This window comes from Nesoenas mayeri, assembly GCF_963082525.1.
Source record: "Nesoenas mayeri genome assembly, chromosome: 2".
Classification (NCBI taxonomy): domain Eukaryota; kingdom Metazoa; phylum Chordata; class Aves; order Columbiformes; family Columbidae; genus Nesoenas; species Nesoenas mayeri.
This window is the reverse complement of record NC_137543.1, coordinates 38,873,273-38,892,580: the sequence shown is the minus strand read 5'-3', so window position 1 is coordinate 38,892,580 and position 19,308 is coordinate 38,873,273. Positions and strand designations below refer to the sequence as shown.

The following is a 19,308-nucleotide window of genomic DNA, read 5'->3' as shown; positions in this document are numbered from 1 at the left end:
GGATTTAAAGGCCACAACTGATGACGACAAAGCCAAGCAGAAAGCTTCCAATCAAAATTAGCTAAATCATCGATTTTAATAGAAAGTATTTCAGTCTACAGACAATAGCCTTGATTTAAATAATCGCTTCTAAGTTTATTTTGCATTTGTCCTAGTTTTCCTAAGGAAAGGTTAATCCACATTAACTGGTAACTATTAAAATACATTAATTTGCAAGTAAATATACATTTTACACTCAGTTTGATTCTTTTTAATAGAGTGTATTATAGGCATACTCATTTATTAAAGCAATTATATGGCACAGCATATATTTGCTCAGATGATTAGGTTTTTAATTTCTTGCATGTTTTCATAGTTTCTTACAGTTTAATGATGGACAATTATATAATCTAATTTCACTTCTATTAAACTAGACATTTATATTTCATGCAGATGTCCATAGCTTAAGCCTAGAGATTTTAGTTAGCCTAAAGCATATAGGTCCTCTGGAGACTATGCTGCCCAGGAGTCAGATAGAGACTACTACTTCATTTCTACCTAAGGCTATTAGCAAAAAATTAATTATCCAAAAACATTGATAATAGCATCATATAAATGTACCCATGTTCCACTAATAAGAAATCCCTTTGTGCACTCCACACTGAAGTCTCTGCCAGCTTAGCCCAGGTGACAATTGTTTCCTACACCCTGAACCTGCTCATCACTATAATTTGTAGAATGTGAGCAACATTTACCAGCTAGTCATTGAAGAAATAAGGTTTTTGGTATGAAAATACTGATGGTTCTGAAAATACTAGATGGCCATATCCAAAGAGGTATGGCTCCAAATGGAAATCAGTAACAAGTGATGTCCCTCAGAGGTCCATACTGGGACCAGTACTGTTTAATATCTTCATTAGTGACACAGCAGGATTGAATGCACCCTCAGCAAGTTTTCTGGTGACACCAGGCTGAGTGGGGCAGTTGATATGCTGGAGGGAAGAGATGCCACCCAGAGGGACCTTGGCAGGATCAAGGAATAGGCCTGTGCAAGCCTCATGGAGTTCAACAAGACCAAGTGCAACGTCCTGCACCTGGCTTTGGCCAACCTCCAATATAATCACAGGCTCTGGGATATCAGAGCAACACTGCTGAGAAGGACTTGGGGATCCTGATGTATGAAAAACTAAACATGACATGCACCTGCAGCCCAGAAAGCCAACCATACCCCGGACTGCATCACAAGATGTGTGGCCAACAGTTTGAGGGAGGTGATTCTGGCCCTTTACTCCTCTGTCATGAGATCCCCACCTGCAGTACTGTGTCCGGCTCTGAGGTTCCCAGAACAACAAAAATATGTATCTGTATGAGCAGGTCCAGGGGAGGGCCATGAGCATTAGAGGGCTAAAATAATTTGGGTTATTTAGTGCCAGGGAGACATTATTGTGGCCTTTCAATAAACAAAGGGAGCTTATAAGAAAGATGGAGAGAGTCTTTTTACCATGGTCTGTAGTGAGAGGACAAGGGGCAATGGTTTTAAAATGAAAGAGGGTAGATTTAGGCTGGACCTGAGTAAGAAATATTTTACTATGAGACTCATGAGATACTGAAACAGGTTGTCCAGAGCAGTTGTGGATGCTTCATCCCTGGAAGTGTTAAAAGTTAGATTGGTGGGGGCTTTGAGCAACCTGATATAGATGTTCCTGCCCACAACAGAGGGGTTTTACCAGATTATCTGTACAGGTCCCTTCCATCAGAACCATTTTGTGATTCCATGAAATATCTGAGTATTTGATGTATTCTTTATTGTCTCTAGAGCAAGATGTGTACCCTAACAACTGTGTAGCTGTATGAAAGCAAGGGACAATAGCCTGTTTCCACAGTTTCCCACTTGATTTTCTGCAGAATAGCACTGGCAAGTGTCTTCTGAGACAGTTTACTAGAGAGTTACTGAGACAGCTTACGAGACAGGCAAGACAGGCAGTCCCCTGTATAGTGCAGAGATCCCAGAGGTTTTCCATGCCTTGAAACTCAACATTGTCAAGACAAGTCTGCCTTGGTATCTAAATTGCTCTCTGAATCAAGACAGAGGTTCCTACTTACATGTGTTAGTGACCTTTGATGCTTTAGATATCCTGTACCAACCACTTCATTGGTCTCTTTGAATGATTCCTGAAACCCAAGATGAGCAAATTAAGTATCTTCCTTCTCATTTGCATCACATTTTCTTTAGTTATCAGAGAACACACATTTAAATCTATCACTTGGTGCCAGGCCAATAGCCAATGCTTCCACTATCCAGAAACTGGGCAGTACACATCAGTCAGCTCACTGCAAATTGGCAATTAACATGATGGCTAGATGGGTTCACATGAGCATAACATTATTAATTAAACAGCAGCTAGGTTAATCAAGATAGTAAAAGCAATTTGTTGGAATAAATATTTTATTAGTGTGTTCATCAATAAAGCAAAAGAAGAGATTTTAATTAATTAATTTATAAAAATATTCACACTGTGATGGCTGTAACTCTGTTTAAGGATCCGGAAAGAGGTCTCATCTGTAGAAGGGTATATTCCCACTTTATCACTTCATGTTAATTGTACTGTAGATATCAATTACCCAACCATAATTACTACTGTGTTAGTTACAAGCCGAACATTGCTGTCCCACTCTGAACAGCACCACCTGACAATTGATGCTAAAGGGCTCTTTTTCCTCTTTGTTGCTTAATTTTTTCAGAAATGTGTATTCTGCCTCTTAATTACAGAAAGATATTCTTGAAATATGGTGGGTTATGATACCTCCTGGTGTCATCAGAGACCCGATCTTTCTTTTCGTCCTGAATAGACCATGAAATTGAGAGAGGTTTAATGTGTTTTTTATTATTATTTTTCCTGGTATTAATAACTAGACAGATGGAGGGAAATGGTATATTTTAAACAAGTATATGCCATAAACACAACAAGTGACAGTGATTTCTATCTGACTGGGGAATATTTATCTACTAATGATGAGAAATATAAAGAAATATTAAGAAGCAAGGAGACGCTGCTGATTTTGCAATAAAGTCATAGATGAGACAATGTGTGTTTCAAACACTAAAGAGAGTGGGAAAATATTTACTTTGAGGAGAATATCTACTGAGAGCAATGTGTAGCTGCTTGGACTGTTAAAACAATCAAGTTTGCCATGTCCCATACTTTCTTGGAGGGAAGACCTCTTAGAGTATTTTTTCTTGTTACTTTTTTCTTTATGTTGGGTGGTTGATTACATATTAGAGTTCAAGTCTCTGTGTGCTTTATTCACCTGTCCGATAGCTTAGACATGTAAGAAATTTGCTGGAAGCCCTTGCAGGTAGATGTTTTACATAATATGCATGGATATGGAGTACACATGCACATATCAAGAAGGAATCACATTCGTAAAAGTGAAGTTAATTTAAGACAGAATACCAATAGTAAGGGACAAAAAGGAAAGACATACATGATTGGAAAATGGTAAATAATTCTAACTATTTGTTCTTCCTTTACAAACATTTCACCCAAAAGCTGTTCTACAGTTAATTTTTATCATGTTCATTATTCATTCAGCAGTTTTACTCTTCAAAATATTTCAGTTATGTTTAGGGAAAAGAAATAAAACCAAGTGACTTACACAGACAAATTGCACAACACAAATGGTGAACAGGAAATGCGGTAGATAAACAGGTGCTGTTCCCTTATGAAAAATCACCTGGGTTTGTAGCATAAGTCTGATGAGGAGCAGCTGAGGGAACTGGGGCTGTTCAGCCTGGAGAAAAGGAGGCTGAGGGGAGACCTTATCGCTGTCTACAACTATCTAAAAGAAGGTTGTAGCATGGAGGGTGTTCGTCTTTTCTCTCAAGTAGCAAGTGTTAGGACAAGAGGAAATGGCCTCGAGTTGCGCCAGGAGAGGTTTAGATTGGATATTAGGAAAAAATTCTTCATGGAAAGGGTTGTTGGGCATTGGAATAGGCTGCCCAGGGAAGTGTTGGAGTCACCATCCGTGGAGGTGTTTAAAAGGCATTTAGACGAGGCTCTTAGGGACATGGTTTAGTGCTAGAGTTAGATTAGATTATGGTTGGACTCTATGATCATGAGGGTCTCCTCCAACTGAAATGATTCTATGATTCTGATATTTGTGTGATACTAATGCAATATTTTTTTAATCGTAATGTTCAGGTGGCACAAGCAATATACCTCAAGTAAGACTGGTTTTTTTGATTCCTTGGAAGCCTTTATATCATATTGTTTCAGTAGTCATGGCTGAAAGATGTAGTAAACTGAAGTTTAGGGGAAAAATGTGGTTAATCTGTCAAGGAGCCCATAAGCCAGCCCTCATCCTGGAGGTGCAGGGCAGCAGAACCACAAGATCTCATTTTCACTAGTATCGGGAGGCTGGACCCCTCTTATCTGCCCACACAGTGTTCAGCAGGTACATGTGGGCTCACACAGAGCCAGCCAGCCCACAGTGGCTCTGGGTCCCATCTAAGTGAGGCCCCATGATACCAAGCACAGCGGGCCTTGGTAGCTCAGCCACAGCTTGGTCTGAACTGTCTCCCACTAGCACCTCTGCCAGAGCTGGTTTGCATTTTTCTGGCTCAGAGCACCCATACAATGAATTGGTGTCTGCCTGATAGAAGCTGTGGCAATACCACCCCAGTAAATTGAACCCTAAAAAAGCCAAGGAAGCTGCCAATGCTGCAGTCTGCTCAGGGTGAGAGGAAAGTTGAATTAAATTCACTTTCCCAAGACACCAGTGAGATGAATGCCCTGGAGAGGAAGCTCCAGCAGGACAGTGCCGCAGCGCTGAGACTGCTCTCATTCACAAGTAACTCCGCTTTAGTGCACCGTAGCTTAATTCTCCATGGGGAAGATTAATCCCTTGGAGGAGGATTAAGCTACAGTGAACTAAGGCCACTTTATTTCTGAATGGGAAAGGCCACACAGGGATTTAATGTACTTTATCTTACGTGCATTGATTTCACAGCTTTAGTTCATTCATCTTAACTTCCCTGAATTCCCTTGTGTGGACAAGCTTTTTGTCTGCAGAGAAGCTCTTGGAGCTGCTTGTAGCCCAGCCAGAAAGCAGGTTGGAATCATTTCTGTGCTTCTGAAGGAGCTTATACCTGTCTAGATACTATTAAATTACCTCTTTCTCAGATAGTTGATCCATGACACACTTAGAAGAACAATTTTAATTAGATTTTTTTGAATGCACCAGAGAAAAAGGAGTTTTCTTAAAACTAATCTCTGGGTTATTTTAGAAATCTCTCATGAACAGCCTTTTCAAGGCTTTCAGATAGTACAAGTTGTGTACAGCTACGCAAACAATATTTTCTCAAGCATGGACATGTCTAGGCAGTGAAGTTTAACAGGTTTCCTTGCCCAGTTGGATTTTCTTCTTTTTCTGGTGTTCATAAGAAAACATTTTGTCTAAATAGGAAGCAAATGAGAGGAATTTCCATTCCCCGATCCTAAAGATCTTAGTCACTTAATCTGAGTGGCACAAGTGACACAGATCTGGGTTGAGAAGGATGTTTTTGTGGAAGCTGCTGTTAAAATAATGACACGATTTTGCTGATGTTGTCCTTTGAGGAAATGACTCTGCTCATTTCTTGCATAGTTAATGTGTTTTACTGATAGGCCTTTCTGATAAGATGTTTCCTAATGCTGGTGAATCATACCCCAGCTTTACTGTTTAGCTACATCATGACATTTCACATATCAAATTAAATTTTTGCCAAGCATTTCTTCACTGGGACACCTTAAGCAACACAAAAAGATATCTCTTGTGGATTCTTGTGGGTATGGACTTTACTACAACTGAATTCTGTAGTAGTCAACAAATATTTTGTCTTTTTAATACATAATTAGGTGCTTAGGAGGCCCACATTCATGTGGACAAAGTCAGGTGAGAGCAGAGGTACTCAAGAAACAGGAATGTAAGTAACAGCTGACCATCAAGGTCCAAGAGTTTTCCATCAGTATTACTCAATAGTAGTCTTCATCAATACTGACCTCAGTGATGCTAGCAAAATATTTTAAAATATAATAAAACATGAACAAAAGAGAGAAAGTCTCTTTAACTGGGCTGTTTGTGACCACTTGCACTGAAATTTACATATGAATTCAGGAAATGAAAGCAAATCTTATGTAAATACAAATGTGATACCTGTGTTTATACATAATAGCATTGTACTAAAAGCTTAATGAGTGTTCAATCTAATCTAATGATTGCTTTTCCTCCTCTTTCATGCAGCTCATTGGATTTGTGTATGCCTGTTACGTGATCAGTATTTTCATGGAGGAAGAGGACAGCTGTAAGTACTGATACACACCTCTCCATTTCTGGAGCCATAGTACCTGGGGTGACACTTAGTCTTGCATTAGCTACCAAGGTGAAGAACAATGTTTGAAAAATAGCAGAATCTGGCATTCAAGCACACTGGTTTTGCTCAGACACATACTTATTTAGGTACCACAACCTTATTTAGGTATCAGAATTGTGCTTACTAAACTTCTTCATAGGGATCTGTGAACTACTTGCATAAGTGGGTCGTAATGTTGAAAAGCCTTTGATCTATGTTGCATATATATATATATATAAATATAATTTTTGTGTACATACATTTGAATTTCTATTAAAGCTCCTGAAAATATTTAATCTTTTCTTTAAAAATGACAGTTTTATCAGCAGTACAGTTAATGCAGATGACAGTTCAAGCCATTTACAGTGTACAGTATCACTCTGATCAGTAATTAGATAGACCTGTTCAACAGTTACGAGTAACTAGGTCATACATCTGAAATGCTGACCCCATGTTCCTAACCTTCCTTTATCAAGAAAACTTTTATATACATACCCATATTGTTGAAAAAGTTTGAAAATTTCAAACTTTTTTTCAAATTTCACCTTTCAAAAATATTTATCAAAAGTCATTAAATGGGCACTAGAAAAATCTGAATATGTTGAACGTTTTGGTAGAATGCTGTGTGAAAAGAGACTGTGAGAATTGCCTAACAAGCTCACCACACACACATGACTAGCAAAGGGATTGGTAAAAGCAGTAGTAAGACTGGAATGATAATGGATGAGCAAAGAGAAGCAAACATAAAAACAAGTCTATTTAAAAAAGGGGAGAATGCGTGATCATGTCAGTTACTTCCTCTCGTATATGAGTAATGAAGTAGTAAAATGTCTGCCTCTAGGAAAATGAAAAAAAAAAGAGGAACAAATGCATTTTATAGCTACAGGATATATAATACACAACCAAATATTTATTCATAAACTTTTATTCATAAATCTTAACATAGTTGTTTTGTTTCTTCACAGAATAGCACTAGTGGATGAAATTAATATAGTAGAAAAAAATTAATTCAGTTTATAAGAAAGCATTTGATAATATGCGGAAAATCTTATTGAAAACATAATTCAAGTAATTCATGGCTGTGATAGAAAAACAGACTTTTTGATTGAAAACATTGTAAAGGACCATAAACAAAATACTTTTCCATTTCTACAAACTGTAAAACATTCAGTTCTCCATCATAATGCAACAGACATTAATTTCAAATCTATTTTAACACTTTCATTTAGGTTTCTAATAGGAAGAAAATTTATCAAAGCGATTGTTGGATAAAACTGAGTCATAAACATGTTGTGCACATAGTGTCCTGTGAAAAGGCACACGGCGCCTGGATAAAGACTGGTGCTGTAAAGGAGAAATATGAGCACTTGGGGAAGCAACCAAATATGTAGGTCGTGAGGAGGAGGAAAAGCCCAGACTGCACTCCCTTGGAAAACTGGGGGCTGCCAGTTAGTCAGGAACTGGTAACACAGGGTGACAGCAGAGGTTAGTACAGCAGAAGAGATGGACATATAATTTGGGGTGTATGAACAGAGTTTTTGGTCAGTGAAATCCAGAGACAACTGTCCTTTCCATATGTATGTGGTGCGCCATTATGGTAGGTAGGGCTTCATATGGATATCTGGAAGCTTCATTTAAGACAATTACTAACAAAATTCCTGGAACAGGAATCATTAAATGACTGAGAAGGAGGGCAGACTGATAAGGAAGACACAAGCTACAGTGCCTGTAGAAGAGTAATAGTTGTGTATATGCACACCCACATGCAAACACAGATGTATCTATACCTGGGTAGACAGGATATTCACTTTTTACATATGTAAGCTATATTATTATTGTTTTATTTAGTCCTCTATAATGTGCTTCACATATCTATGTTTTATGCATGTCTGAAAGAAAGACAAAACTCCCACCAAAGAATACAACATGTTCTTGGAAAATGCAGTCACTTGCCGAAGCATGTATGTGGATTATATTCAGAGCCTCATGAGTGGATTGTTTCCAAGTTAATGGCCTTGTTCATTCAGAAAATGTGTCTACTTCAGAAGAGTCAAGGCAGGGTCTGTCTTTGACATCAGTCTTTTGAGAGTTTTGCAATGTGTGCTATGAGTGAAAATTTAAATCACTGAGAATGGAGAACAGCTGACATATTTTAACCAGCAAAACACATCAGTTGCTAAGGTGATCCAGTATGTAAAAGCAACCCAGTACCTATTCTCCACAAGTGAATGGGGTATCTGCATCCAACTTCTGTTTGTCTTCCAGAACTACTGATGGCAATTTGGTGTTTTGTTACGTACAAGTCAAAATCATCTCAGTTATCTTGGAAAGTATGGAATAGTTGGGATTTATGTCCTACATTAGCAATGGGCAAGTTTCCCATCCTTGGTTGTACCTTTACTTAAAATCTTCTTGATTCTGGTGTGAACAGGTCTTTTTAGTCAGCAAAGGATGGCCTCAGGCAGAGGGCAAGAGAGGAGTGTTGCAAGTGGAGTGAAGAAGCAGTATAGATCCAGCTAGATTTCACCACCAGTGAAGGGAAATGATTTCTGGTTTATCAGTTCTTTTTTATTCTTATTTTAAGATACTGAATCAAAAGCAACTAAATAGTGCTTTAATATCTCTCTTTGTGCTAATTTGTGTCTTAACGCCCATTTGTGTTTTAGCGTCCTCTATGCCTATAGATAAATACAATGAAGACTCATTTATACTCATTTATACTCATTTATTAACTCATTTATAGCAATCCCACAGTTATGTTCCAAATGAGGAAATGTCTGTGTAAGGCACAGTGGGAAAATGGTTTGGTAAAGTAACTGTCTGAGAAGAACAGGACTTATTCTGGAAAAAAATCACATTGTTAACTTGCAACATAATGAACAAAAATTAATTTAAGAAAGAAGTACAGTGCTGCTTCAAAACAGATTAAAAGTAGACAGTGATTACATTAGGATAAAAGTCCAAGAAACTACAACAACAGAGCAATTTTATTCATTTTATCATGTTGCAGCAGATTCTTTTATTACGTAGATGCAACTATTCTATCATATTTTTACAGTAGTTTGCACAGAACAAAACCTTGGCCATCTGAGGGTCAAAGCCTCTCTAATTGAATACACTCTGCAATGTTCAGTGCATCAAGTTAACCTCAGTTCTTGATCTGAAACCCATCAGGCAGACTTAAAAATTAATAATATCTGCCTGTTTAGCCTCTGTGCAGTGCTTAAATGGATTTTGAGCCTGACATTTTGGCTGATGGACACCGTTATGAACAGTAATAATGCTTGAGGAAACATTTATTTCCAGCTATTGCTCCCCTTACCTACATTTCAGACTGTAGTTAACTTTTACTTAGAAGGAAGATGATAGCAGGTCAAAAGGAATGAAGAGGAAGACATGTAAAAGGCACACTGCTGTAGTGGGGTTAATACCTTCCATCATTCATCCTAATGAAAAAGTCTATTTATATCTCTTCCTTTCATTTTTTCATTTCTTTCTTTGCAGATCTATCAATCTGTATAAGCCCTTTTGAAGGAACAGAATATGTGAAATCTGTAATCATAAAAGCCTGTCACTATCCTGTTTGTGAATCATTTTCTCCTAAAAATGAACTGAGAAGCTTGTTGCTACCTTGTCAGAGGTAGTGAATGGTTTTAATAAAGCGGAGTCTAGAGACTAGGCAAAACGCATTGTTAAAATCATTATTGAGTTTCTAAATAGTTTCTGGACTTTGAGAAACAGTTGATAGCAGCATTGCTGCTACATACTAGTTTGTAAATATGACATTGACACATGTCAGACGTGATAATGCTGTACTGAATGTGAATTTGTGGAGTGGCAGTTAAGTTGCATATGAATCGCATAAGGAAAAAAAGTGAAATCAGAGGGGAAGATTTGTCACACACCTATAGTTGTGATTTCAGTATTTATTATAACAACAAGACTGAAACACCAAAAGTTCAGTCAAAGGAAGCTCAAGTCTCTTTTGTAGATGAGCAAAAATAAAGAAAAGGGCTTCCATTTACCATGAAGAAAAGCTTCATCCCTTAAATTAAAACACAAGAACAAAATTAATAAACAAATGTTATTTTTTGGTCTCTTCCATATGCTAGTTTTATTCAGAGCTCAGCTGTACTTTCAGAACTGAGACGAAGATGGATAGATGTATCTATTTTTAAAAAGGAAGAATTTCTCCATATTGTGGTATCAATAGGAACCTCCATATGCCATCATTAGACAGATATTAAGTAGAGCAAGATACATTATTACCACCATTGGAAAACTACTGCATTGCCTTACCTGACATATGGCATTGTATTTATACACACCATTGAGCATCTGTTGGCAGTAATCAAATGAGAGAGAAAAAATTATTTCTTCACATTTAATTTGATATTTGTAGTTACACAGTAAATCCACCAGTGATAAGTTTCTTATTAATATGCTATTTTTTGCAAAATGAATTAAGAACTAGTAATAGGTATTATTAGCAACATACCCATGTATGTATGTGTGGTTACATTTAAATATACATATACAGGTTTCCTTAACTAAGCAGTTTTGGGGAACCCACTACTAATATCTTTACATCAGCTGTGATTTCCCATGTGGTTGAGTCCCTTTACCTTCTATTAAACAGAATTTTTATCGTAAGATGGTTAATATAAAAGACAACCAAGAAGGAGGATCATGCACTACAATTCTGTTGGGCATTACAAGAACCAAAGATCTCCAGACCATCACTATCCCATATTACCTCCCTGAAAATGGGGATTTAGGAAACTTTTCAAACAGTGGCCAGCAGCACAGATCATCACTGGGCTTTAGTGCTCACTGCTTTTACCTTTATACCATAATGACTTGAGATATTGGAACAAAATGTGTAGTTACTGACCGATGGATGAATATGCTTTACAGGGACTTTTTAAATTATAATAAGTTTTACTGCCTGGCACTGGAACAGCACTATAGCTGCCAGGTGGACACCATTCTCCTGGCTTTGACATTTTGTAAAATGGCAGTGACTATCAGTATTTTTGGAAGGCTTGAAAAGCAATTTGCATATTTTTGTTCATCTGGACAAGCAACCCAAAACCCCAGAATTTTGATATACCAGTTTTGGTAAAACAACAGAATATTTTTGGCAGGCATAGACTATATGTATTTCCAAGCACAGAATTGTAGTGGATCCATAACCAAAATGTATTCTGTAAGTGTTCATTCAACTGAACAGTTTTCTAAAAATAAATGAATGTGGACTCCTGCAGGGATGAAGAGTCTAACATAATTGTCCTCAAATGTGGTCTGTGACATCTGGAAATCCAGGGAGCCCAGATAACACCATAAAATGTCTGGCTAGTGATAGGTGTTTCCTACTGCTCCTTGCACTGAATTGCTGGCCATGTTTCAGGTGGCTGGTACCAGGGGTGACTTGGTCCCTGCTAGCAGCAGTTCTTATTGCCTTACTGATGCCCACCATGACCCAAATAAGAGGTTGAAGTGTGTCCAGAAATAGCACCAGGAGTATCCAGGAGGCTCCCCAAGTTCAGCTGTGGCCCAGCCAAATCCCATCAGATGTTTAATGGAGACAAATGTTAAGAACCTATTTCTGTAGACTTTAGATGTCTGTCCAGACAGAGTTTGTTAATGAGATGCAGACTCAACTGTTTACTGTCCTACTTATACCTGACGCCACTTTCTCCCATACTGGAGATATAAAGGATAAAGCTGTTATTCTAACATTGTACAGTCTTACAGTTCCATTGGTGTCTTCCTATTTATTATTAACCTTAATGTGTGAATTAACTGAAAATGCATACTCACTTTGACACTAAACTAACACAATGAATTCTGAAGTATTTAATGAAGGAAGAAACACATCAGGAACATTAGATGATTAAAACTACCTCTGCATACTATTATATTTTATTATTTCCTTTTTTTCTTTTTTCTTTTTTTTTCTTTTTTTTTTTTTTTTACATTAAATTATAGACTGCCTACTTGTTCTCATTCCTGTGGAAATGTGTGCATAGATATAATGCACACAACCTGGGGTAAAGCCTCTAAAGTGGTATAAAATAAAAGCAGTCAAACAATATAAATGCTAAATACTAGAGGAAATCTTGATCCTAGTTAAGTCAATGGCAAAAAAATTGCAGTGGAGGCTTGACACTACCTTCTTTTTTTTTTTTTTTTCTGCTTAGAAACTGTATATTAATAACGTCACAGAAAAACAACTCAAAAAAAAATACACCCATGCCACTCTCTGCTTTTACACTCCCCTAGCAAAATGTACAAAATAGTCTTCATTTCCAGTTGTAATCTCCGTGGAGTGTTGCAGAACACCTTGTTCTAGCTGAGAGATTGTCTTTAAATAATAGATAGTGCACAGCATATGAAAAGGGAAGTCTTTGCTGTGAAATTTTTCCAGCAGCAGAAGTTATCTGCCTGAAAGTACCATACATTTAATGGGGAATGCAATGTGTCAGGTTTTTCCAGATAGGATGCAAACTGTGAGAAAACAGAATGGCATCATCTAAATAACATGTGTAAACTAATTCCAGTTTCCATTGATAGAGCACATATATTCACCAGGTGTGAATACACCACTTTTAGTCTATCTTCAGTAAAGAATTAATTTCTTATTGTAGGGTTGCCTCTAAGTTCCTCTTTCTGCACTGAGTTTTATTCAGACTTTAAACTCAGACTAGCTTGCCTGGTAATAGGTATAAAGATAATAGTCAAGATGACATTTCCATGCAAGCCAGCAGCTCATTTATTTTTCATTAAGGAAAAGGGTAAATCACTTGAATTGTAAGAGTCCTCCAGTGCCTTCCCACAGTTCTTCCCATAAGCACAAGACAGAATTTTTTTCCTGAAGTTCAATAGGAAAGAACCACCTTAATCACCTTAGTGCAAAGAATGACTGTTGGGCATTCCCCAGAAAATTATTGGGTGAGAGTAGTAGTGGTGAACACATGATACAGCTTTGAAATGGGTGAGAAAAACCCAAGTACTCAGAGCCAGCTACCTGGTGCTACTGAGAGATGAGGAGATGATACACAGTCCCGTGTTTCATACATGAAAGAGATACTTGATCATTTCAATCAAGATGAAGTTATCCACTCATTCTCTTTTGTACAAACTTGAAGGAGAGTTTAGAAGTGTAAAATTTAATATTTTTTTAAGATCTCTCTTATGTCAATGGATTGTGTGAGCTTTCAGGTACCGGAAGGTACAGAGCTGCAATCACTAGCTTCCATCCACGATTTTGGATTCTGACTGTAGAAATACGCACATCCATATAGTGGTTTAAATGGTACTTAGGAATACAGGTGAAGCATTTAGAAATATTTGTATAGAAAGCAAATAATTCTTTATGTATTATTTGCAGAAATCACTCTATTCTCTGAACAGAGAAATGTGTCAGGTAGTATTATGTCATATATTGGCCACTTTTTACCTGTTTTGATAAATATGTACATACATATATAGATATGTGTGTAGATTGATATGGATATGGATATACATATACATATACATATACATGGATATTTATTTATATATAACCATATTTCATTTCAAGCACAGGTATATACAGACTACCCTTAGCTTTGATTTGATTTCCAGACTAATAACTAGAAAGGAGAGTTTTTAAAGGCTAGGTCACCATTACCTCATAAATTTCTGTTTTGCAATATCATTCATGTTAAACATTTCTGCCATTTATTCTGAATATTCTATATCCTGTATCCCACATATATATACACAAATATATATACATACAAGACAATTAACTTCAAGTAGAATTATAATATAATTTTCCTTAAACCAGGGATCATACCTTCCTTTAAGACTACTGTAATTTATAATATTCTTATTAAAATGGAAACATTCTTCTGATTAGAGGGGATATATTGTTTGTTGAGAGTTTCTTGACATTTCTTAGGTCCATGCATTGCTTTCCTATTCCCAAATACTCAGTATGCCTTTTTTTTAACTAGCTGATTTGATTCAAGCATCTACTCACCTAATTTAATATTGATTTTGTTCTAGTCTCCACCTTCCACCTCTTTGGCTTTTCTGTTTAAATTAAATCTTCTTTTAAATAGATGGTGTCCCAACCCACAGTTGCCAGCACCCTCACCTTTTCACTTAAATTGCATCTATTGTTACATCAATCTTACTGCAGCATCCAGCGTCCCTCTCCTGAGGGACAACACATACAGGCCTAAGTGGTGCCCATTCCTGTCCTTACATTTCACCCAGCTTCTCCATTAAAATGAAACCTCTTTACAAATCCATTTTCCACTTCCAGTACTTATAACTTCTTCATTACTAAATGGCAACAAGTTTGTGTCTGTTTTAATTTGCGGGGCTGGAAAAGAAACTTTTCAGACTCACACTCTTCTGTGTAAAAATGCCATCTCCCCTGAGTATTAACTTTCATGCAGGTGGGTTATCCTATTTTCTGGTCCTCAGCTTAAGTAATATGCATTTCATTGTTATTGTTGCTTGAGTGATAATTTTCCAGTTAGCACAACAAGCCTAAGAGCTCAGCCTGGTAATAAATGCTGCTTTTGGCATGGGAAGGATAAGCCTAAAGTGAGTGGTGCTCCTGTGTGAAGATGAGATGTACTGAGCCAAGGAGGGTATTGGATTAATCAGGCTCCACACTGGACCATAAATGATTGTGGTTATATGCTGGTAAAGAATCTGGGGATTCAGTAAACTGAACAGTTACAACTGAGACAAATATTCCCATAGTTTCCCATTATACATATCTCAATGTGTTTGACACACTTAATAGACTTGTTGAGGTGGCCAGAGTTCTCAATGCCTTTTCCTTTATGCCGATGTCTGGCCTGAGAAAGTGATGGTACAGTTTCATTTTAGAAGAAATGTCCTCTCTTTTTCCTTACAGACGAAAGCCTCAAAAATGAGCACAGATCCATGCAGACCAGCTGAGCTGCGAGTCTGCCACTGAAATTTCCTGAAGATGAAGTTTATTCACAATTCCCTTCTAACAATACTAAGCTTTGCAATATGGCACTAAAAACAAACAAACAAACAAACAAACAAACACCAAAGCTGCTCATTTCTTGTTTTAAGAGAGTATCCATGACAAAAAACATACAATATGAGTCTCATCATATGTAATGGATCTCAGTGTATGTAATAGCCTTAGAGGCTATTCAAACAACTTCTTTGCAAAGCAGTTACTGTATAAATTCAAAAAGAGATGACTAACCAGGGCAAGTCAGTGACATACATCAAACCAAGCCATACATTTCAGGTCATAGTCAGGTAATTTTGGAAGATCATTTTATTTGGTAATATATATTTTATCAAAATATGACAAAATCAAACAGCTTAAAAGAATCAGAGAATCATTTTGGTTGGAAGAAACCCTCAGGATCATCAAGTCCAACCATAACCTAACATAACTCTAACACTAAACCATATGCCTAAGAACCTTGTCTAAACGCCTTTTAAACACCTCCAGGGATGGTGACTCCAACACTTTCCTGAGCAGCCTGTTCCAATGTCTGACAACCATTTCCATGAAGAACTTTTCCAAATATTCAATCTAAACCTCTCCTGGTGCAACTCAAGGCCATTTCCTCTTGTCCTGTCACTTGCTACTTGGGAGAAGAGACCAACACCCTCCATACTACAACCTCCTTTTAGATAGTTGTAGACAGTGATAAGGTCTCCCCTCAGCCTCCTTTTCTCCAGGCTGAACAGCTCCAATTCCCTCAGCTGCTCCTCATCAGACTTGTGCTCCAGGCCCCTCACCAGCTTCATTGCCCTTCTCTGAACTCTCTGTAGTATTTCAATGTCCTTCTTGTGATGGGGGGCCCAAAACTGACGAGCGCTGAGTACAGTGACACAATCACTATTCCTGATACAAGCCATGATGCTGTTGGCCTTTTTGGCCACCTGGGCACACTGCTGGCTCATATTCAGCCAGTTGTCAATCAACACCCTCAGATCCCTCTCTGCCAGGCAGCTTTCCAGCCACTCTTTCCCCAGCCTGTAGCACTGCCTGGGATTGTTGTGACTCAAGAGCAGCACCCGGCACTTGGCCTTGTTGAACCTCATAAAACTGATCTCAGCCCAATGATCCAGCTGATCCAGATCCCACTGTATGACCTTCCTACCCTCCAGCAGATCAATACTCCCACCCAACTTGGTGTCATCTGCAACTACCCACAGTTTTACCCATTTTTGAAAATCTAAACTCTAAATATCAAAAATCTAAACTCAACCAGCATATTCCACCAAGAAAAGTTACCAACTTTGTTTGGAAAAAGGCAGGGATAACAATGTTGATTATTTATGTAATCAAATCATGAGGAAGACTCTTGCAAATAAAGCATCACAGGATTTTTTGGGAGAGTCACAGTCAAAGAATAAGAGAAAAGATAAGATATTATAATATTAAAACTGATTTAAGAGGTTTTTTTTTATAAACCCTTTTCTTTATCCTGTTGATTTTCTACCTATTCTTCAGTTCTCTTTACTGTGTCTCTAATGTCATCACACTTTCACCCTTCATATTACCTTTCTAAATTCCTCCAAATGTAAACCTGGACTTGTCTATATGTTGTACTTTTCAGATTTTGTAGATATACTATTTCAATAGCCATAATGATTTCAGGATATGAAAGAAGCAAGAATTATAGCAAGAGATATTATCTTATTAAGTCAGGTGTTATAGCTGACACGGTTTTCCAGCTGGGCCAGTTGTTCAAATAGAATATATTGCCTGTTCCTAGAAAGTCTATTTTTCAAAAAGGCTACATTATATTTATTGTATTTGTTCTGTGCTGTTGATGTATTTTGTTAGCTCTATGTTATAACAAGTCTTTCTTTTACTAGCACTCTGTGAGCTGGGTCATATCTGGACCTACTTTAAACTTCATTTGATGTTCTTTTGCCTTGAATCAGTGTATCTGTGGTTGGTTTTGTTAGCAGATATTTAATCTCAGTACATCTGTGTTTTTCTCAATATTATAGGTTAGATGCAGCAAACCCGAGTAATGCTATGTGACTTTCGCCATTTAATGATGACTCTTTTTCCTTGGCATTGATTTCTGATGATTTTCTTTTCCTCCTTAATCATGACCATGTGTTATTTCTGAGGACTGAAATTCAAGAGTTACAAGGTTTTCTTGAAAGGGTATTTTTTACTTCATCTTTCTTCAGGGAGAGGATTTTTTATGGATGAGGTCAGTATTGCATTATCGTTCTTTATCATTAGCAGATTGATTCACTGGTGGCTTCAAAGTGAGTATTAATCCTGTTACAGACTCTCTTACTCTTTTGCACATTCGTCTTTCTCCTAATATGCAATAATACCCACTCTCTAACAATGAGAAAACCATTTTCATAGCCATCACATTTGCTGACAGGCGTGATATTTCTTTTTTCACTCTGTCATATGTGAGAAGACCACTGCCCATTTTAAGTTCCAATTTTATAATGCTCTATATTCTTAGTTTTATTTTCAAAGCTGAGAATGTAGTCATATTATAGTTTGGGCTTTTGAGGAGCTAATTTGAGTTGGTGACAGAGATGGTAATGTCAAAAGAGATACTAAGAGATGAGCAAGATGACTTGAAGGAGAAGGCAGAGCAAGAGAAATGCAGTAACAATATGAGGTGCAATAGGCTTCCCCATTTGCAGAGAAACACAGAGTCAAATGAGTACTTGTGATGTGATTAAGTAGTAGATATAGTAGATATATACACAATGGCTCTGAAACAGTGGATGATCAGATATTCTGGGGCAGACTGAGGGTACCATAGAAGGACTTGACAGTGCATTTACTGGAGCTAGAGAGGTTGGCATGACACTGATCAGCAGAAAGGTTATTTTGCTGCCTTCCCCATCTTGAAAAACTAAAAGCAAGAACAAACAGATGATTAGAGCTCGCTGGTTTGTGCTCATCCACAGAGATAAAAGATTGAAAGGAGAAGCTTGAGAATCTGGAGATCACAGAAGGAGTTTATCCACCTCTTTTTCTGATCTGCAGACTTGAATTCAGAGAAGGCACAGGAGGACCACAGGCTTACCTGCTGGGAGGGAGAAGGTGGGATTTTCTGCTGGCATGAGGAGAGGAAGGCTCCAGCAGCACTGGAGGCATCATTATCTGCTTAGAAGAGAAAAAAAAAAAAAAGGTAGCTTGTAGTTTAAAGAGGCTAAAACCCTGGAAGATGTGAGACAGACTACCACTAGGTGAGGTGTAGCTGTGAGCAGGAGCTGCGGAGGAGGGAGCACACACAATGCCCCACACTGAGGAGCAGATGTCATGTGGCAAGGCAGGATTTTTACACAGAATGTCACTGATGGTCATGGAGGCAAAGTCAGGATGATAAATGAGAAGGAGCATGAGGAAATGGAAATTGCCTCAATTGAAATGGAAAACAATATTACACAGTGTTACTGTGTTTGAGACAATAAAGTGGAAAATATCACCAGGTCAGTATTCTGGAAAAGCTGATACATGACCTCTCCAGCTATTTAGTACACATTTTAGCATGTGTATCAAGTTCAGGATGTCAAGGTAAAGATGGTAGTTCTGTGTTTGGATCCTAGGAAAGTCAACTGCTCTTAGAGGAAGGAAGGGTCAGGGAAGAAGGAAACTCTCCTGATTGACAGCAAAAGATGTTCACAGGCAGAGATGTTAAGCAGATTTTAAAGGAAAGGTTTGATAAGAGGACTACAAAGGAAACATGGACTGAATGTGACAGAGCTTTAGTCAGCCAGATCTTTGAAGTGGATGCGCACATTTACCTTTATAGAAGCTCCCAAATAAAACCGCAACATGAAAATCAAAAAAAGGTAGAATGAATTGGATTATAAACTAGCACATTTCTTAAATGGAAAACTCAAAAGTTAGAGAATCATGCAGAATACAAATGAGAGATTTG

General features: G+C 37.6%; 1 protein-coding gene across 1 annotated transcript in view; it reads left to right on the top strand.

The window, feature by feature from the left end:
• NKAIN3 (sodium/potassium transporting ATPase interacting 3) overlaps positions 1-6,333 on the top strand; it is a gene marked incomplete at both ends in the record, with an annotated part of 328,253 nt that extends 321,920 nt beyond the window's left edge. Inside the window, one exon of the mRNA XM_080340111.1 lies at positions 6,262-6,333. Coding sequence (XP_080196237.1) covers positions 6,262-6,333 — 72 coding nt within the window. The remainder of the gene's footprint in view (positions 1-6,261) is intronic.
• Between the last annotated feature and the right edge of the window lie 12,975 nt (positions 6,334-19,308).